The sequence below is a fragment of the Vitis vinifera genome, chromosome 8 (assembly GCF_030704535.1).
Source record: "Vitis vinifera cultivar Pinot Noir 40024 chromosome 8, ASM3070453v1".
Taxonomy (NCBI): Eukaryota; Viridiplantae; Streptophyta; class Magnoliopsida; order Vitales; family Vitaceae; genus Vitis; species Vitis vinifera.
This window is the reverse complement of record NC_081812.1, coordinates 9,251,724-9,271,568: the sequence shown is the minus strand read 5'-3', so window position 1 is coordinate 9,271,568 and position 19,845 is coordinate 9,251,724. Positions and strand designations below refer to the sequence as shown.

At 33.4% G+C, this 19,845-nt stretch overlaps 2 protein-coding genes across 2 annotated transcripts; both read right to left on the bottom strand.

Moving 5' to 3' along the window:
• Nucleotides 1–2,323: 2,323 nt before the first annotated feature.
• On the bottom strand, nt 2,324–10,083 carry LOC100266121 (ERBB-3 BINDING PROTEIN 1). The gene is made up of 10 exons (XM_002262950.5): nt 9,927–10,083; nt 9,700–9,802; nt 9,246–9,330; nt 8,906–9,055; nt 8,637–8,790; nt 3,510–3,725; nt 3,284–3,420; nt 3,108–3,199; nt 2,794–2,973; nt 2,324–2,635 (listed from the first exon to the last, which is right to left on the bottom strand). The coding sequence occupies exons 2-10, from the start codon at nt 9,788–9,790 to the stop codon at nt 2,556–2,558; spliced, it is 1,185 nt and encodes a 394-aa protein (XP_002262986.2). The 5' UTR covers nt 9,791–9,802; nt 9,927–10,083; the 3' UTR covers nt 2,324–2,555.
• Nucleotides 10,084–13,822: 3,739 nt separating this feature from the next.
• LOC100260918 (mitochondrial succinate-fumarate transporter 1) lies at nt 13,823–18,933 on the bottom strand. Its single transcript, XM_002262984.4, has 3 exons — nt 18,331–18,933; nt 14,369–14,905; nt 13,823–14,073 (listed from the first exon to the last, which is right to left on the bottom strand). The coding sequence occupies exons 1-2, from the start codon at nt 18,712–18,714 to the stop codon at nt 14,369–14,371; spliced, it is 921 nt and encodes a 306-aa protein (XP_002263020.1). The 5' UTR covers nt 18,715–18,933; the 3' UTR covers nt 13,823–14,073.
• Nucleotides 18,934–19,845: the final 912 nt, after the last annotated feature.

Here is a 19,845-nt window from a genome sequence, read left to right as displayed (position 1 = left end):
TGGATTGAAATAATCTAAACTACATGACTTGTAAATAGCATTGACTTTGAGGAGAGAAGTTTCTTTCTCATCCCTAGATGATAGTGTTACCAATATGATGTTAGGCAGAGATTTGCCTAAAATAAGCCCAAGGCAGAAAGTGTTGCAAGGATGTATATGTCACATGTACTCTTAAAGGACTCACCTAAATGAGAGTTATTTTAAAGCCATGACTATGAGAGTGAGCTATTCCCCAATAACGAGAATTAAGATACCAACACTCCACTTAGAACCAAGTTTTATATTAATATTATGTGTCTGACATGTCAAAGTTTTGTTCGAGAACTTGACTTGAAAGCATGTAACAAAATCTACCCTTTAACTTTGCAACACAGAGAAGATGGATAATAGTGGAAACTAAGACTACAAAATTAAACTACATAAGGGCATTATCCTTGGCATCAAATTTCCAATCATTAGTGACCTTCACTTATTTGTTTTTCCAACCCTTGTTGCAATTAAGAAGGTCAAGGATTAGTAAGCTTGACATCTCTAATAGAGAAAGAAAGTACATACTCTCTTTCTTCATCTTCTTTAAGATGTAAAGGAATAAATTGTCGCCCAAGCCGAGGTCTAGGTTATGTGGTTAATAACTAGGGAATGATGAAAAAGTCGGATAACATTAGGATGGATTTGGCAACGGTGAAGTTGAAAGAAATGAAGGAAAGAATGGTAAATGAAGGCTAGCCTAAAAATGAGAATGATGCAACTTAATCTTGTTATTGTATCCTTTTTACCTTAGTGACGGATGGAAATATCCTTTGAAGACGATGAAGAAACCAAAGTCGACACATTCACATGTCATTCTTGGAGAGAATTTTTTTATATCTATAAGAAATCCATAAAATATCACTAGAATTCTTTTGACCAAAAAAATGAAGAGAATGAATGTCCACTTTCCCCAAAGGATGTGGGATAATCAAAACCCACCCTCCTCATCGGCCCATAAGAGGTGCTTACAAACATTAGGGACTTCCAATTATTGTAAAGGAAAAATAAGATAAAAATCGACATGCTAATTTGTTTGATGATGGAATAACTAACTCACTTTCAGCTATCATATTGCTTGGATAACATATGATACCATCCCTCATTTCATTTTACATATAATAAATCACCTTATCTCATTTTACATCTAATAAACCAATCATATTAGAGTTATATAGCATTTCATCATGTTAATCATATCTTATATCATTTTATATAAGCAAACCAATCATATTATAAAGTTATTTAATATCTTGTCATATTAATTAGATTAGAGAATACATTAAAACGTTATCAGAATACATTAAATTTAGGGTCCAATAATATCTCAATTCCTAATTCCTACTTCAAATTTTTCAGGGCAAAGAATTCAGGAAATATTTTAGATGTCTCCCTTCATGGTTCCCCTATGGGTACAGTAGGTATTTCTTCAATTTTAGATAATTTAGATCAATATTTTCATAATCGGATCGATCATTGAACCAAAAAGGTTACCTAAAATTGCAGAAATACCTAGTGTACCCATAGAGGAACCATGGAGGGAGACCTATAAAATATGTTACCGATAAAATAAAAAGTATTAATATTTGCTTCTTTGTATGTGGAAATGAAAATAAAATATAGAATATGGACTATGAAAATGAAAATAAAATAATACAATATGGAAATGAAAATAAAATATGGAATATGGAAATTAAAATAATAAAATATGAAAATAAAATAAATATATATAAAAATTCTAAATTCTAAAACTCTAAACTAAATAATAAACTCACAAAAATGGATTTCACCTCCTTGTCAACGACGGCAACCAGTAGCGGCACCGTGGGCAGTAGTGGGCATTGGAGATGGGCAGCTCGGGGGAGGAAGGCTTTTATACTGGCATCAAAACGATGTCGTTTTGATAGGGGTTAAAAAATTGAAAAAGTTGAACCAATCAATTTGGAGAGAGCCAACCGGTTCATCCAATTCGACAGTTCGACCGCTGGTTCGCCCAGTCCAAGTCTGATGCCGATCCAACCCTTGGCCAACTCAACTAACCAGACCAAACCAAAACTATGACCAACCAGTCCAGTTTAGCTTTTAAAACTAAGGTTTAGATATATCATTTTACCATCAAATTAACCCACTAAAAGGCAACACTGGTGGCAAAAGAACTAATGGGAAGGGGAATGACAATGAAACCACTTTTTGATCATCTCCTATAGTGTGGGTTTTTGGTAAAACAGGAAATGAAACCTATTCTCAAATTCAATATAATATCAGACCTCCCAGTCTCATCCATTGTGCCAGCATGTTTATTGAACCTAAATTCCTGCTTTTCAATTGTCATAAAAATGATTGAAGAAAAAAAAGAGATACAAGGGTAACTCTGGATGCATGCATCAGCTGCATAGGCAGGAAACCGCGATTAGGATCATCTTTCTAACACTATCCAAATCAACTCTTAATCAACCAGATACAAAGGAGTGAAGTACCAAAATTGACATTTAAAAAAAAAAAAAAAAAGCACAAAAAGGAACATCCTCTCATTCTTGAGATGCCCCATTAGTTGTTGCATCCATAGGTTCAGCTTCTGCTGACTCTTCAGGTTTATCCCCCTTCTTACCTGCAATATACATGAGAATTAAGGTTACAATACTTCAGAGTAACTAATAGGGGCAGAGATGGAATATTCAAGGTAGATCAAGTGTTGCTTGATGAATTTCTTGATCTACAAAGAACAGATGTTCTCTTTCTTTTTTTGGCTCATTTTTTACAATTTACCTTTCTTCTTCTTCCCACCACCTTTCTTCTTTGTCTTCGTGCCCAAGGCTAACCAGGCCTTGATTTCTGGGTCATCTGTCGTCTTTGTAGGCTGCAGTTCCTGCAGTGAATGAGATGTAATCCGATCTGATCCATTTGGCATTAGCAGGACAGTGAATTTGATGTGAGCAACATAGTCACCTGCATAGCCAACCCAAGTTTCAGCTTTAAAATTACAGATATAGAGAATATCCAAAAAGATAATTGTGTGCACTAGATGTGGATCCCATTGAGGTTCTCCCAAAAGAACAAAGCTTGTTAAGAGGGTTTCTTACCAGGCTTTTCATGAAGAACAGGGTATGGTTGTAAAAGATCATGATTCACACATTCCACTAGACCCAGTCGAGCCCGCTTCTCTTCCAAAGCCCTATCATGAAGGAAACCCCACAAGTGTTACTACAGGGCAAGGCAAAAGATCACCAAGAGAACCAATATTCTGAAAGAAATAAACCTTGCTGAAAATGGCATGATGGGAAACTTTTGGCTAATCTCACTGAAAATGAATCTAGAAGCTTTCATCTTCAAATGATAGCTCTTGTCGACTGCTCTTTTGTAAATAGTTGTCTGCTTCTCATCAAGTAGCCTTGGCTGCAATTTGATTCCAGAAATTATGAGCACAAAAAGTAAGATGTGGTCAATAAGAATAATATTTGGGTTAAAATCAGACCCATAATTACCTTCCCATCACCTGTGCTTGTGACTATATCTACTGCATAAACTTCATTCTCCTCAAACTCTGCATCCTCAACTCTGGTCTCTGGACTGGGAACACTCAGTACAACTTTGTTCCCATCTATCACAAACTGCTTTAGCTGGTGGCTGAGTACACCTTCGACAATTTTGCAGTCATAGGCAGCAGCAACCTTCTGAATTGCTTCTGTTACATCCTTATTCTGCCATTATAAAGAGAGACTGCAACTCAGCTTTTTACCAATCAAATGAACAGGGCACATAAAAACAACACCAACAATAATAATAAAGATTAACCACAATAACATAAAAAAGAGAACATGGAAAATAAAAAGGAATATTTATATATATATATATATATTATTAAAGGTATATAACAACTGAATAATGGTTTTTTTTTATCCAATTCAACCAGAACATGGAAAATATTGATTATGACATACTACGTAACAAAATCATGATTTATGCAGTTCATTGGAAAGTTGATTTAATCACCATTCATGAAACATACAAGTAGGATAAGCTCCTAACTAAGAGATATATGTGAAGGTTTAGGCAACGAGGAATATGCAGATATTGTACAGCATTCAGTGTGGAGAGTACAACAAGACTGAAAAGAACAATCTGTTTCCAGTAATTATTTATGCACCTTGCTCCAAATTCATGTTGTCAGTGTATCATAAAACCCTCACCTGGATATTGCTCTGTATCCTCTGAGAAGTATCATCTTTTAGAGCACTATTTCTTATTTTTATGTATTTTTTTTTTTGGGTGGGGCCCAAAGTCCATGGGAATACCGACTTCACTCAACATTAAATCTTTTTGGAAATTCAATCACTTCTATATGCAAGGGAGATAAGTACATACTACATACCACAATTCAGGGCCGATTAATTGTCCATCATTGCATTACTGAATCTAAACCCACAGAACTCGAAGAATCCATACGCATAGAAAAACAAGAACTTGATAAAAATAAAAAATAAATGATCCTCTATCAGTGTAACTATGACTTCTTAAGGCTTCATTGGAGATTAATCCATAGCCCATGCCATTTTTCATCACATATAGATCATGTTCACCAAATAAAAAAACTTCATAATGAAATTCAAAAACTCGGGAAATATAAAGAAATCAACAAGGACAGTATCATATCAGTGCTCTTACCAGACACCACAAATTCACATGCAGTTGGAAGTAGAATTTTTTTCCAAAAGGAGGAAGAAAGAGAAGAGGGAGGAAGCCAACAGAAAGAAGGAAAGAAACAGACATGAAACTCTATCAGTGTAACTATGACTACAAAAGGCCTCATTGGATGAAATCCATAGCCAATAACAGCTATCATCATGTAGAGATCATGATACCAAACAAACAATCTCAAACCAAAGTTACATGAACTTGCAAAATTCAAAGAATAACCTAAAGCAGGCATAAAACTGCCTCAAATCAGGAAAGCAACTCATTAATTTAGAATAGACTTAAATGGTAAAATATTTTTAAGAAAGGAACAAGCACCATGAAAAAAGCTTTATGTAGTGGCATTTCCAAATTAATGTGGAGCAAGGCTCCAACAACCTCATTCAGCCATCTCTGAATAACAAAAAATATGTTTGGCCTATAAAAGTTGAAGGTAACAACCAAGGAGATAGATTGACCAAAATGAAACCATGTATGGCCAAAAGAGAATATAGGCAACAGGGAAAAGAGGAAATCAACAAGAAACTAATCACCTCGGCAAAGTTGCCTTCAAGTTGTCATGCAAGATACAAGATTCAAAGACACTATTTCACACTGATGACTTCAAATTGAATCACTTCAACAACGTACTGTTTTTGAAAAAGATGTTCGGCTTATATGGGACAGCAGGTAATAACCACAGGGAATAGATCAACCCCAATGAACCCAAGCATGGCCAAACATAATATAGGCAACAGGGAAAAGAGGTAATCAAGAATCAATTAATCACCTCGGCAAAGTTGCCTTCCAAAATGAAACCATGTGTGGCGAAAAGAGAATATAGGCAACAGGGAAAAGAGGAAATCAACAAGCAACTAATCACCTTGGCAAAGTTGCCTTCAAGTTCTTATTCAAGATACAAGATTCTGAGATACCATTTCACATCAATGACTTCAAAATGAATCACTTCAACAATGTACTGTTTATGAAAAAGATGTTCGGCCTATATGGGACAGCAGGTAATAACCACATGGAATAGATCAACCCAAGTGAAACCAAGTATGGCCAAACATAATATAGGCAACAGGGAAAAGAGGTAATCAAGAATCAATTAATCACCTCGGCAAAGTTGCCTTCCAAAATGAAACCATGCGTGACAAAAAGAGAATATAGGCAACAGGGAAGAGAGGAAATCAACAAGCAACTAATCACCTTGGCAAAGTTGCCTTCAAGTTCTTATTCAAGATACAAAATTCTGAGATACCATTTCACATCAATGACTTCAAAATGAATCACTTCAACAATGTACTGTTTATGAAAAAGGTGTTCGGCCTATATGGGACAGCAGGTAATAACCACATGGAATAGATCAACCCAAGTGAAACCAAGTATGGCCAAACATAATATAGGCAACAGGGAAAAGAGGTAATCAAGAATCAATTAATCACCTCGGCAAAGTTGCCTTCCAAAATGAAATCATGTGTGGCGAAAAGAGAATATAGGCAACAGGGAAAAGAGGAAATCAACAAGCAACTAATCACCTTGGCAAAGTTGCCTTCAAGTTCTTATTCAAGATACAAGATTCTGAGATACCATTTCACATCAATGACTTCAAAATGAATCACTTCAACAATGTACTGTTTATGAAAAAGATGTTCGGCCTATATGGGACAGCAGGCAATAACCACATGGAATAGATCAACCCAAGTGAAACCAAGTATGGCCAAACATAATATAGGCAACAGGGAAAAGAGGTAATCAAGAATCAATTAATCACCTCGGCAAAGTTGCCTTCCAAAATGAAACCATGTGTGGCGAAAAGAGAATATAGGCAACAGGGAAAAGAGGAAATCAACAAGCAACTAATCACCTTGGCAAAGTTGCCTTCAAGTTCTTATTCAAGATACAAGATTCTGAGATACCATTTCACATCAATGACTTCAAAATGAATCACTTCAACAATGTACTGTTTATGAAAAAGATGTTCGACCTATATGGGACAGCAGGTAATAACCACATGGAATAGATCAACCCAAGTGAAACCAAGTATGGCCAAACATAATATAGGCAACAGGGAAAAGAGGTAATCAACAGTCGATTGATCACCTCGGCAAAGTTGCCATAAACTTTTAAGCAAGATACACAACTCAAAGATTTTATGTCCACTAAAAACAACAAAATGCATCCACTGTGAAAGATTCTAACAGCATAAATCAAGACATTTGACCTATATGAGGCAACAGATTAGAACCATATGAAATAGATCAACCTGAATGACCCCATACATGGTCAAGCACAATGTAAGCAATAGGGAAAAGAGGAAATCAACAAGTAATTCACACCTCAGCACAGTTGCCTTCAAGTTCTTATGCAAGATACACAACTCAAATATGATGTCATATGGGAAACACTTCCATTGCCCCCATTGAAAAAAAAAAATTGAGATAGGCACTACAAAAAGCAATCAAACCAGAATCTATATTTCAAGGTTTTTGTTGCTGACCACCAATATTACTTCAATCTGAAAATGGCAATGATTTACTCTCATCATGCGACCATATTGCTTTAGACAGCAGAAAAACCAAAAAGGGGATTCATTTAGTCAATCCCAAGTAGTTGGCATATGGTCTTGCTGAGTGGAGTAGAACTTGGCATTTTCCTATCAGAGTAACTATGACAAAAAGCTTCATCTGGATTGTCATCCATAGCTTATTGTAATTATTCATCATTTAGGAAAAGTAAAAAGGAATCCAGGTCATAAAAGGAAAAAAAAATTTCTATAGTCGACCAAAATAAAAAGGCATTAAAACAGAAGACAACACACTTAACATAGAAGGATAACTACCAAATAACATACTCATTCATGATAAGAAGTTCAAGAAAGTACTGTGACTCCCCCCACCCAAAAACTAAATATAATATTAAAAAATAAATAAAAATACAGGACTTAAAAAGTAATAGGCAAATAATGTTAGTATGATACTCTAGAGAGCCTTGCAACTGTCATAAAACATCCCATAAGCAAGGGTCCATAACCATGATTTGATAGCTTCACTTGGAACATTCTCCATCTCTATAGCTTTCTAACTTCATTATTTAGTAACAATGTCCTTAGCTATAATATCAATATAGAATAACCAAAACTAAATTCATTTAATAAACTCGGAGAAGGAATATGCTGATTTTCAATATGCATACAATGATACACTTCATGAGCATCATTTTTATGGCAATGAACGCTACACGTTTAATGACAATACAATGATACTAATCAATTTTTGTCATATCATTGCTTGTATGGGCACAAATAGCATACTTTAGAAGAAGTGCACATGAGTTCTTCATTTCATGGCAATATGACAAAACCAACCAACTTTTGTCATATATTTTTACTCATATGCACACAGATAGTATACTTCACAATGCCTTGTACGTAGCTAGTGTCTAATCCCCTCACACATAAACGTACACTTTCACATTTTGACATTTGATTTGAATCTTAAGGTAATTATCCAAATAACATCAAAAAAACGATTCTTTATTCAACTTCTACTTCTCTAGTTAGGTTCTAAATCACCATAAGTTGTTTCCTAGTTTTAGAAATGATTATTGCACATGCTGCAATATTTTAAACAATATACCAGATAACTTATATCAAAGAAATTATTAAAATACAAAACACCACCTTCACTCAAAGTACCTAAAATTAACATAGGACCAGGAAGGGCACAGAAAAGTAAACATCAGAGACAAAAACAAACAAGCATTGTCAATTACTTTTACCTTTTCAGTTTTTCTCATTACTTTTTCTTATTCTGCAGTAAATAATACTTGGCATACATCAACCCAATTCAACATTGACAAAAAAACACCTACTAAATGGATCCACACACATCTCAGGAACAAAAATATAAGTTCAAGATATTCAACGGAATTACCTTTCTTCCTGGCCTTACAAGCCTCAGAGCAACTTCAGCAGCAGTATTTGCTGCTGCAAGAACATCAGCTGCTCTACCCATCACTGGCCCTCCCTGAAGAACATGAGTGTGCGCAACTACTGCAATGAACCCATCTATGTGGCAACCCAAATCACTATATTTAAATAAAAACTCATCAATAAAAGCCTGTCATACTGCTTGGTTTCAACTTTTATAACCATAAGCATAGATAACCCATACTAAAAAGAAATAGCTTTAACAGTGCTTACATTTTTAACATATCACCATCTTCCAACACTGTCTCGTCACTGGCAAGGGGAGAAAAATGACAGACAGTGTTGTTAACAGAAATGCAAGTTGGAAAGGCAACACCCCTCTCAATCTTCTTCTTAACGTTCTTGTACATATTGCCAGTTTGCCTGCATACATAAACAACAAAACCTATAGATTATAACAATATGATAAAGCCTTTTTCTTTGCAAAAATCAACCCAACAAAACACAAGAAATCTAAATAAAATACATCGGCATACTCAAATATTGAACATATTATGCCTATCAAAAAAATATTCAACATAATATAATGTCTATGTAAAAAAAGAAGGCTCACTCTCTAATGAATGAATCGCCTTTCTCGCAGATGTCAACAATCTTTGCCTTTGGCTTGCATTCCGACAAGACTAACTGCAAAGCCTCTGCAAAAATTTTCATTTATTCTCACTTATCAAACGGGTCATAACCAAATACATAACCCCCGTCCCTAACAGGAAAACAAAACTCTGTTTGGTTGCGAGAAAATGCAATGAATGGATTAAAAAATAATCGAACTGAAACATCACTGAACTGAAACCAATATAGCCACTTAGCTTAACTTTATGGTATAAAGAGCATAAAATTTTAAATTTTAAAACTTTTTCCTGCCCTCCTTTCTCCATTTTCCCATCAAACAAAAAGCCAGTAAATAAACCCAAACCAACGAAACCCCACCAAAAAAAAAAAAATCGCAACATATATATGCATATCAGAAAAAACAAATATATATATATACGAAGAAAGAAAGTAACTGTTAGCAATCTCAGCAGCGCTCTTGTATTTGGTGACGACTTCAGGAGAAGTGAGATCCAACTCCTTCTCCTCTCTTTCGTCATCCGACATCGTTTCGAGGCTCTGAAAAAATCCCAATAGAAAAAAAAAAAAAAAAAAAAAAACACCAAACAAACGCATATCAATTCCAAAACGCAGCGTATTGGAGGACAGAAGTGAAGTTAATTGACAAGAAAACACAACTCACTGAGAAGACGAACAGCTAGGGTTCAGAAGAGACGGAAAAGATGCGATTGTCTTTGGGGAGGGGGTGGTGGCTCAGTTGAGCTAGGGTTTGTGGCGACAGGGCAGTGGGTGCTTTTATAGGATTTTCGACGACTCAGTATTTATTTGTAGGGTTTTACCCTTACATTTCCGTTTTTTTTTTTATTTCCATTTTATTATGTAAATAAAATTTAGGGCAAAGGTGGAAAAGCGTATGCTGTGTTCAGCAGTACTTTCACGCACGCTGGCAGTGTTGTACGCTGATGAATCGATGAGGCTCTCTGGGGTAAAAAGTATTTTCCTTTTTTTACTATTTTATTTTTATATAATAAATAAATTATTTTTAGATGAATTCAGGACTTAAATTTTGATATTTTATTAGGGTTCATACTATGAATTACATAAAAAAATGGGATTTGTTTGATATAGTAGTTAGTAAATAAAAATGGTTTGTAATTTGCTTGTAAAAATTATGTGTAAAAATATTTTTAAAAATTGATCATTCTAGCAAACTGTTTTCCGTATCTTTTAAGGAAAAAAAAATTCAAAGTCATATCAATATGAAATTAAAAAAATAATATGTTTATTATTTTTATTTTATAAAACATGTGTTTAATTAATTAAAAGTATTTTGTTTTTTCCATAGAAAAAGGAAAGTATTTTGTGTTTTTTTCTTTAATAAAACTTTTTCAAGTAAAGTCACGTTCTTAATTTTATATATATATATAATATCATTAAATTATATATATAAAGAAATTATTTGTTTGGATATAAATATAATTTAAAAAAATAAATAAAAATAAAATTTTATACGAAAAATATAGACTTATCTTATTTATTTAAAAATTACTTTCAAAAAATTAAGATATAATGCAATATTTTTATTAATATTTTAATTTTTAAAAATTATTACTTTTTAAAGCTTGAGAAAATATATTCAAAAGAATGGTTAATAAATTAATTCTGAAAGGCATGATATAAAATATTAATTAAATCATTTTCTCTTTTTATGCTCGAAATTGGAGAGAGGGAAAGAGAAAGATTTTGACTTACTAATTTAAAAAATATATAAAAAATGAATTTTAATTTTATAAATCAATTTTATTTTCATCCATTTAAAAATATTTTATATTTTTTTAATATTCAAATAATTATTTTTTTGAAATACCCTTTTACTTAATAATATTATCAAAAAATTATTTTATTATTTTAATTTGATAAAAGTATTTTACAAATAAATATATTATAAATTTTCTAGAATATAAATAAAATATTTCAAATTTTTTATTTAATAACGAATTTTATATTATGTATCATATAAATCCACTTATTTTCTAATCATTCTCTAATAAAATTGAATAAAAATTTTGTCACTTCATCAACAATAAAATAATAACTTTTAAGAATTAAAAATACAATTAAAACTAAAATACTTAAAATTTAAATACTATTAAAACAAAAAAACTTATAAATTTAAAAAATAAAATATTAGCTCCCATTGTATTTCTAACTCTTTCTCGATATCTATATTTTTTACTAGTGTGTTTTAGTGAATGAAAGTTAGTATTTTATTTTTATATTTTTAGATTTAAAGTTTTTCTAATTTTATTTGTATTTTTAATTTTCAATCTTTCTTATTTTATTAATCTCAAATCCCTAAAAAAAAATTGTCAATTAGTGTTATTAATTTGATAAGTAAAAATGTCATTTTAGAAAATAATTATTTGACTTATGAAAAATTGTATGTATTTTAACATATTTTTAAATTAATGAAAATAAAATTAATTTATAAAATTTGAAATTTTTGTTTATATATTTTAAAAGTAGTGAGTCAAAACCCAATTTTCCTTGTAAAAAACAAATTTTATTTGGGTTGTTTAGAGTTTCATATTCAACATCGCATGAATCGAATTAGGATTAAAGTGGAAACAAATAAAACCAAAATAAATAAATAAATAAATAAATATAATAAAGATCCTTTGATTATATAATTTATTTGGATTGAATACCATTTTTTTTAGTACTAAAATAAATTCATATTCCAAGCTTTGCTTCTTCTTCAATATGTTTCTTATGTCCCATCATCATCATCATCAATCTTCTAATCTCTAAGAGAAAAAAGAAAATCAATACACATTAATGATAAATGGAATGCTCTTAATATCAATGATTTCAAATAAGATCAAATTGACCTCAAGTCATCAACTTTCTTGAACTGGTTAATTATATGGAACCTATTCCAAACATCATGCCATGTTTATGGAAGCATTTTGAAACATAAGTGTTGATATCGTACTAATTATAAGCTTCAAACATGTACTAATTTTGATATATATTTTATTACATGATATTCTGGAAGCCATTTCTTTCAGCATGTCTCTCACTACATACAAGCTTTGATTAAACCATCATGCCACAATTCGATTAGAATTAAGTTGGCCATAGTAGGATGTACATATTTTTACATAGAATATTCATATTTTTATATATATAAGATGTACAAAATTGACCAAAACATGTACTTACAATGATGCCAACAACTTTAAGACCTATCCATAAATCCAACTTCAAATTTCACCACCTTTGAATTGATAAAACCAATGCCAGAGGTCAACCCTCTAACATGGGTAGCCCCATTCCCTTCCATTTTCTATTTCTTTCTTTCTTTTTAGCAAATTAAATTGATTAATGAACTACGACCGGTGAGCTTGTGAGGGGCCAATCGGTCTTTGAAAACCCATTCCTATTTACTTTGAATTTAAGATGTTTATAAAAAAAAAGATAAATTGGTTTTTTGAGATAGGAGAATCTCTTTAGAAGTTTTTATTTTTGAATTTTTTTAGATGGTGTTTGTTTTTTTACTTAATTTTAAATAGAACCTTAATGCTTAGTAGTGTTAAATATTAAATTGTTTGTTTTTATAGTATTTTATTTATATTAAGTATTAAAAAGTAAAAAAAAATCAATATGTTATTTTTTTCTATTTAGAAAAAGTTACATATTTTGGTTTTTTCTATTCAGTAAAAAGTTTATAATAAGTCATAAAAAAGTAAAAAAACAAACCACATAAATTCTGAAAACAAATTGCTTTTAACAAAAAGTAAAAAAAACAAACACCACCTTAGTCTTTATCAGACCTTTTACTCCTAAAAAAAGACAACATATATGCTATATTTCGGGTTGATTTGTTCTTCACTTCTAAAAACCAATGAAAAAAACACATGCACCTGATTAATAAGAATGTGTTTGACAATGATTTTAAGAAGTGTTTCTAACATCTTTAATACTTGAAAGAAATTTTTTTTCAAGTATTAGAAAAATTAAAAATGCTTCTTAAAATCACTAACAAATGCACTATAAATATATTAAAAAAAATAATGATGATAATAAAACAAAAAGAAAAAGTCGAGCTTCATGGTAGAAGGGATTTTATTTACCCTTCGGAGCAAATCAGAATAGCAATTAGAAATAAGAGTGGATTCCAAGGGTGGGAAGGTGATATCTCCAAGCTCTCCACTTTCTGTAATTGTGGCCATCAATATGCTTATTTCCAAACAGAGGAATTCCAATTCATGAATGACATCTGAATTGGGTCACCTGCCCTCAATTTTTTGAGAGTTAACCAGATGAACATGAAAGCATAGAAGCCACCTCATGGTATGGGTGCGGTACTTTATGGGGTCGACAACTTTATAGGCAAAAGGAGACACAAAAGATCAGAGGAGATGAAACCATATCTTTTCCCTTGGGCCAACCCCATCTCCCCCAAAAGCAGAATGACTGCCAAATTTTCCCGAGAAATTACAACCATGTAGCCATACCACCTAGAAATTAGAAATCAGGGGGTGCTAGTCCATTCATGCAAACCAGAAATGAAGATGCGCTCAAATCTCATTTTTACTTCGTTTCACTATGTTTAAGAAGAATCAATCAATGAGCAGCAATGGGACCAAATAAATCGGGAATAGGTTTACAACTACATACAAGAAATTGAAACCCTAGGCCCTGATAAAAAATACCAAGGAGAAAAATGCTGTTGCTGGTAAAAAAAAACCATGATGTCCTGCAGAGCTTCAAATGATTAGATTCACCAGCAGCTCAAGATTCATTTACCCTGAACATGCATGAATCTGCAAGTAGAATTTCCTATGAGGAAACCATAGATCTTCATCCTAACTTCATCATGACTGAAGAGCTCTAAAAATGAAACATATAGTCAAACAGGGCAGTTCTAAAAATGAAATAAATGGTAAAACAGGGCAGCGGAAATTTTGGTTGCAGCCCCCACCACTTTGAAACTAGTTATGTAGTCTGAAGAATCGCCGTTCATTGAAGAGCCAAATGAAACCAAAAATTGCTACTTGAGAATATATGACTCTATGCTTGCAAACTTAAGAGCCACAAGGCTAACAATGTGAATGGTACCTATAAAGGTGCATTATGAATATGTCTCCTCTCGTAAAAGCCTGTCACTTGGTCAGCCACACCCCACATGATGGCCTGTCCAGGTGGGATCCTCATGAGCCGAGGTAGCAGTCCCTTCCACAGGGCAAGCAATCCTTCCTCAGCAAATATTGTTCTAATAGCATGGACCATGCCTTTGTACTTCAACTTCCCACCAGCTCGACCCTGAGCCATCAGTCTCGTTTTTACTACATCAAAGGGGCCAGTGCACACAGGACCTGCTGTGCCAGCAAGGAATCCAGAAATCATAGATTGCCATGGTTGGAGGACCTTCCCATCACCTTCTTGTTTCTTCCACAAGATTCCATCAAAAGCATTCTTTGCTGTAAACATGGCAGCCTGGTTTGTCCCATTCCGCATAACAGTTGGAGCTGCCCCTGCCCAAAGGCCACGAAGGCCTTCTTCACGAATGATTGTACGAGCACAGTGTATTGGACCTTTGTATTTTAGAAGCTCAGGACTCAATCCCCTCTGCTGCTGTAGTCTAATTTTAACCACCTGCACCAATAAAACAAGAACCAACTTCTTAGTAAATCCCTGTTTTCTTACAATTTCAAAATTGAAAGTCAGTTAAAATTGGTAATCTAGTAATCCTAAAAAAGAAAAAACTGAACTGTTCTGCTCCTAAACAAAACATGATACAAAAATTGTGTCTTTCCCCTCTTTATATCACTTCAAGGATCTGGATATATGAAAGAATTACTTATTTACAAAAGTTCAAACTGGACTTTAACAGTTCTTATGTTATAACAAATCAATATAAAACTGTGAAATTGTCCAATCTGAATTTTTAATGGTAGTGACCCCAATATATCTTTTTCAGAAGGGTCAATATTTCCCTGAAAGCAGCATTAGAAATTCAACATGATAATCTATAAAACCTTGAGAAATGAGAAAAATGTCAAAAATTTCCAACTTTTTGACCATGCATCAATGGATTGCTAAACTAAAACACATACATTTTAACAAACCTAATAGAGTCAGAAAGACATGGATAAACTGTCAAACAAATTAACAGGATTTAATAAGCCCTATTGAGAAAGAAGTTTGCAAAAGATCTGAAAAGTAGAGCTGTGCAGTCAGCAGAGTGCTAACAATATCATGAAGAGAAAATCAGATTTAAAGAAAAGAAAGGAGATCATATTAATTTAAATCTCGAAGATCCAGAGAAGATCTAACTGCCACTTGTAACTGTAGTCCCCTAAATATGTAAGCAGAAGAAATTCCTGACAGAGTCAACTCCTTCTCACCTACTTACTAAATAGTGATAGTCAACCAGCTATACCAGTAGGTTAATGAAATAAGGCTGGTTATGGCATTTACCATACAACCTGGAAAACTATTATCTTCTTAAATAAGGAAGCAGGGCCCCTGACTACAGAATCACTATTTCATAAGTCTCAGATCCTGGTGAGTGGATAGCTCCCTCCCTCCTTCCTGGAGCAGGGACCCTGATTTCATTAGAATGTCTTTTTTGGGGGATCATAATCCTACTTCACCTCTGGTTGAGTTCTTAATTGGATACTGAGGTCTAATGCAGGTCAGGAGTCAACACATGATGGGTCTCATTAATTAAATCAAGATTAACAAAAGATCAGTTTGATTTGAGGATTTCAGCCAGTATCTACCTACAAAGCTTGTGGGTCATAAAATTTGTTTTGTTTCAGCTTGAATATTACAAGACACCATTCTGTGGCATAAACAAATCAGAAAGTCCCCCTTTTTAATCTTGGTCTTAAGTTAGCCCATATTCCTGGAATATGAATGCACCTAGCACGGGAAATGTGTAGTGCAGGAAGCAACAGTGGATTGAAAAAAGGACTCCTCAAGAAACTAAGAAGATGAACATGATTTATTTGCAATTGGATCCTAATTGCTTGGCATTTAAAAATTATAAGAAGAATAGCATGCCCTCTATACTCTTGGATAACACACAAATCTGCATACAACATTTTGGAAATTTGGGCTAAAGTTTGCAGACTTTGAAGTTTTGTTTGGATCTATAACCAGGTTTTTTTCCCCTTCTCTCTCACTCTCTCTCTCTCTCTCTTTTTGTTTGGAAGGCAAAGGAAATGGATTAAAGATCACTTAACAAAGAGAGGATGCAACTCAATCAAATGGAAAGTATGCAGAGAGCATCAAATGGGCAAGAAAGAAAATAGAATAGGAAAGGGAAAAAGACAGGGCTGCAATCCCTTGAACTAGTCCAATAAGTCCAAAATAGAAAGATCAAGCCCTGAAGGAATTGTGGTCCAACTAAAACCCCAAAATCATAGCTGGTTGAATTGTTATTGCTCTTCCTAGGGGTAGCTCTGGCAATCTCCTTGCATCAATATATTAAATTCCATGAGGAGGTGTTAGCTGGTGAACCAAATTTCAACTTCCTGAGAGAATGCACAATACATTAAACTTTCTGTTTAACTCATTCTCAACCCTTTAAATCATCAATTTCAGCATTTAAAACTCAAAACATGAAAGAAAACTCCACAAGGAAACCCTAAACTTCCCACCACCCCATTGCAAAGTATCAAGCTTTAGACATCAAGTAATCTTCAAGAACAGAAAACAAAAAACTAAAATGAACTCCAAACATGTAGTATGGGAGTATGGTTGCTTGCCTGACTGATGCTATCGCATTTGTACTCTTAAAAATGATTAGGATGCTATAGAAAAGACCCTTGCATCTACAAAAATACAATAAATAGTTTAAATCAAAGCATACTCCAAATGCAGATAAAATACAAATCTATGGGGCAGAAATTTCAAGACTGTAACTAGAATATTGATTGTTTACTTGCCCAGGATTGTGTAACAAAATTTAGTAATCAAATTCACAACTCAACTATCTAGAGATTTCCTTCTATTCTTTCCTAATTATAAAGAAACCAGGTTATCTCACATGGAAAATCCTGACCCCCAGACTGGAGCAGTTTCAGCTAGTATGTTGGTCCCTTATTTCTCACAGATGTAGAATTGTTTTTCCATTGGGATCACATGCCCATTTCAGGTATTACTCATTTTACGGGAGAGAACAAGCGGGATGAATAACGATCTACCTACCAATATTTGTGCTAGTCATTATCAGTTTACCCATTTTCTGAAACCTCCCTCCAAACCTGACGACATGGAAATGCCATTTCTAATCCCCAGAGCCATACCTTTGTGCCCTCTATGTTTCTCCATTTCTATCACTACAAGAGTGAAACTTTCACTGACCCCTCTACTTAGCCAATGACTGTTTGCCATATCAGCATTCCATGATTCAAAAACACTAGGAACCATCAATCAACAATGATCACCAAATCAAATCTCAGTGTGGAATTATGATAAAAAAAAAATACAGATAGTAACTTGTCCATCTTCACTCATCCTCAACAACACTCCCATCACTTTTTTCCTCTCGTTTTAAAAGGGATAAGAGTGAAATCCTGACAATTCGCTAAAATTGAAAGATTTAGAATCATCACTTCCTCAAAAGGACAATGCCACTGTTTGAGATTCAGATTCTTAGGCTGCGAGGAGGTAGGGCACTGTTGAAATTATTGCGACCCAAATGATCATTTGTATTTCAAACAAAGGCCAAGGAGATGCCCACAACATTTCTTGGCCTAATTTTCTATTTAGAAATTACATTCCTACAACGACGCTGTCTTTAAATGAAGAAACCCAGAGATGATCATTTGACTGTAAAATAAGCAGATCTCATTTAAGGATAAGAAATGCTGAAAAAATAGCTTTGATTCTAAACCATCTTCAAGTAATTGTACATCCCTCGCCCTTTCCAAAAATCAAATCAACCTCAAGAGAAATACAATTTTCCTGGAAAATCAAAAACCCCTATCACAGCAAGGGAAGAAAAAAAAATCCAAACCCACCAAAGCCCGAATTGATCACCACAATTATTCCAAACAAGTAGGAATTACCTCAAAGGGCGTAACAATAACAAGAGCCTCAAGCACACCCGCCCCGAAACCGGAAAGAAGCCGACCCGTGTTGCTGAGCTGTCCGGTCTGAGAATCCTTGAAGGCACTCTGAAACAGAGCATTGGATCCCATTCGAAGAGTGTATTTGAGGGTGAGGTGAGTGGCGAAGGGAGTCAACCCCTTCCATAGGGCTCGCACGCCTTCCGTACGATAAACGGTGGCGCCACAGTGGATGATTCCCTTGTAGGTGCCGGAAGTGTCGAGCTGCAACCTGGTTTTGATGACGTCGATAGGCTGCAGACAAGACGCCTCCACGATTCCTCCGATAGAGCCGGAGAGGGCTTTCACGTAAGGCGGAATTGTGGTTTTCTTGGACTCCGACATTGTGTTTTGCAGGTGAAGTCAGGGTATCGAGATAGAGGATGATGAAGAAGAGGAATACGAAGATCAAGAAGAAGACGAATTAGCTTTCGCTTCTTCTCCTGGGTCTGCCGCACCCTGCAGGGAGCTATCAGAACATCGAAGTGAAAATCGACTCCGCCTTCCTTTCCACTGGCTTCTCCTCTGTTAGCGGGGCTGCGGTTAGCCACGTGGCCACGTGTCAGGAGACTGGAGTGTTTTTTTAAAGAAATATTTGAGTAAAAGGAATCGAATGAGCTGTCTTTTTGAAGAAATATTTGAGTAAAAGGAATCGAATGAACAGTCTTTTTTAAGAAATATTTGAGTAAAAGGATCCTGAAATTATAAATAATTATAAGTTTTTTAACCTTTAAAATTTTTATATTTTAAGTATTTAAAAAAGAAAAATATTTTTTAACATCTTTATCAAAATCGATTTCACAATATTTCTATTTAAAATGTTTTCGGTATAAGTATTTTTAATGAAAATGTTTTATTTAAAAGTATTTCTAAGAAGAATTAATTTTTTAAAAAAATATTGTAAATAATTTTTCAGATTTTTAAAAATATTTTCTAAATTTTGTCAATCACTTAACTTTTTTTTTAAAAAATATTTTTTTTTTAATAAAAGGTCTTCGTAGAAATAGGCTCTAAAAGATAGTATAACACCCAAAGTAACTTCAATATTTTAAAAATTATCTATACAACCTATTTTGATATTTTTGTTAAAAAGAGTACTTCATACAATATTAGAATTAATAAAGTATCCAAAAATATATTTATTTAAAAGAGGTCATATTTCATATTTTCACAAAAAAAGAGTTGATTTTTGGAATTTGAATTTTTCAAAAACTTTTTTAATCAAATAAACTTTTAAAAGAATAACTTTTATGCATTAAAAAATTCGTATATAAAACCTATATTTAATATTTTATCCAAAAATTATTGAATGGGAGATAAGAATTAAAACTTTAATTTTTCTAAATTTTTATTTGCAATATATATTTTAATTAAATCATATTTTTTTTAAAAATATTTTATTAAAATGGATGAGATAATATTGATATTAAAAACAAATAACTTACATATATTGAAAATTACACAAATAATCTCATT

Bases quoted from the DNA above. Each gene is read 5' to 3' on its own strand.
- LOC100266121 (XM_002262950.5), bottom strand. From the start codon at position 9,790: ATGTCGGATGACGAAAGAGAGGAGAAGGAGTTGGATCTCACTTCTCCT. The intron at 8,791-8,905 runs GTAAGCACTGTT...ATTTAAATATAG, and splicing joins GATGGTGATATGTTAAAAAT to TGATTTGGGTTGCCACATAG. The intron at 2,974-3,107 runs GTAAGAAACCCT...TTGGCTATGCAG, and splicing joins TGTTCTTCATGAAAAGCCTG to GTGACTATGTTGCTCACATC.
- LOC100260918 (XM_002262984.4), bottom strand. From the start codon at position 18,714: ATGTCGGAGTCCAAGAAAACCACAATTCCGCCTTACGTGAAAGCCCTC. The intron at 14,906-18,330 runs GTAATTCCTACT...TTATTGGTGCAG, and splicing joins TTATTGTTACGCCCTTTGAG to GTGGTTAAAATTAGACTACA.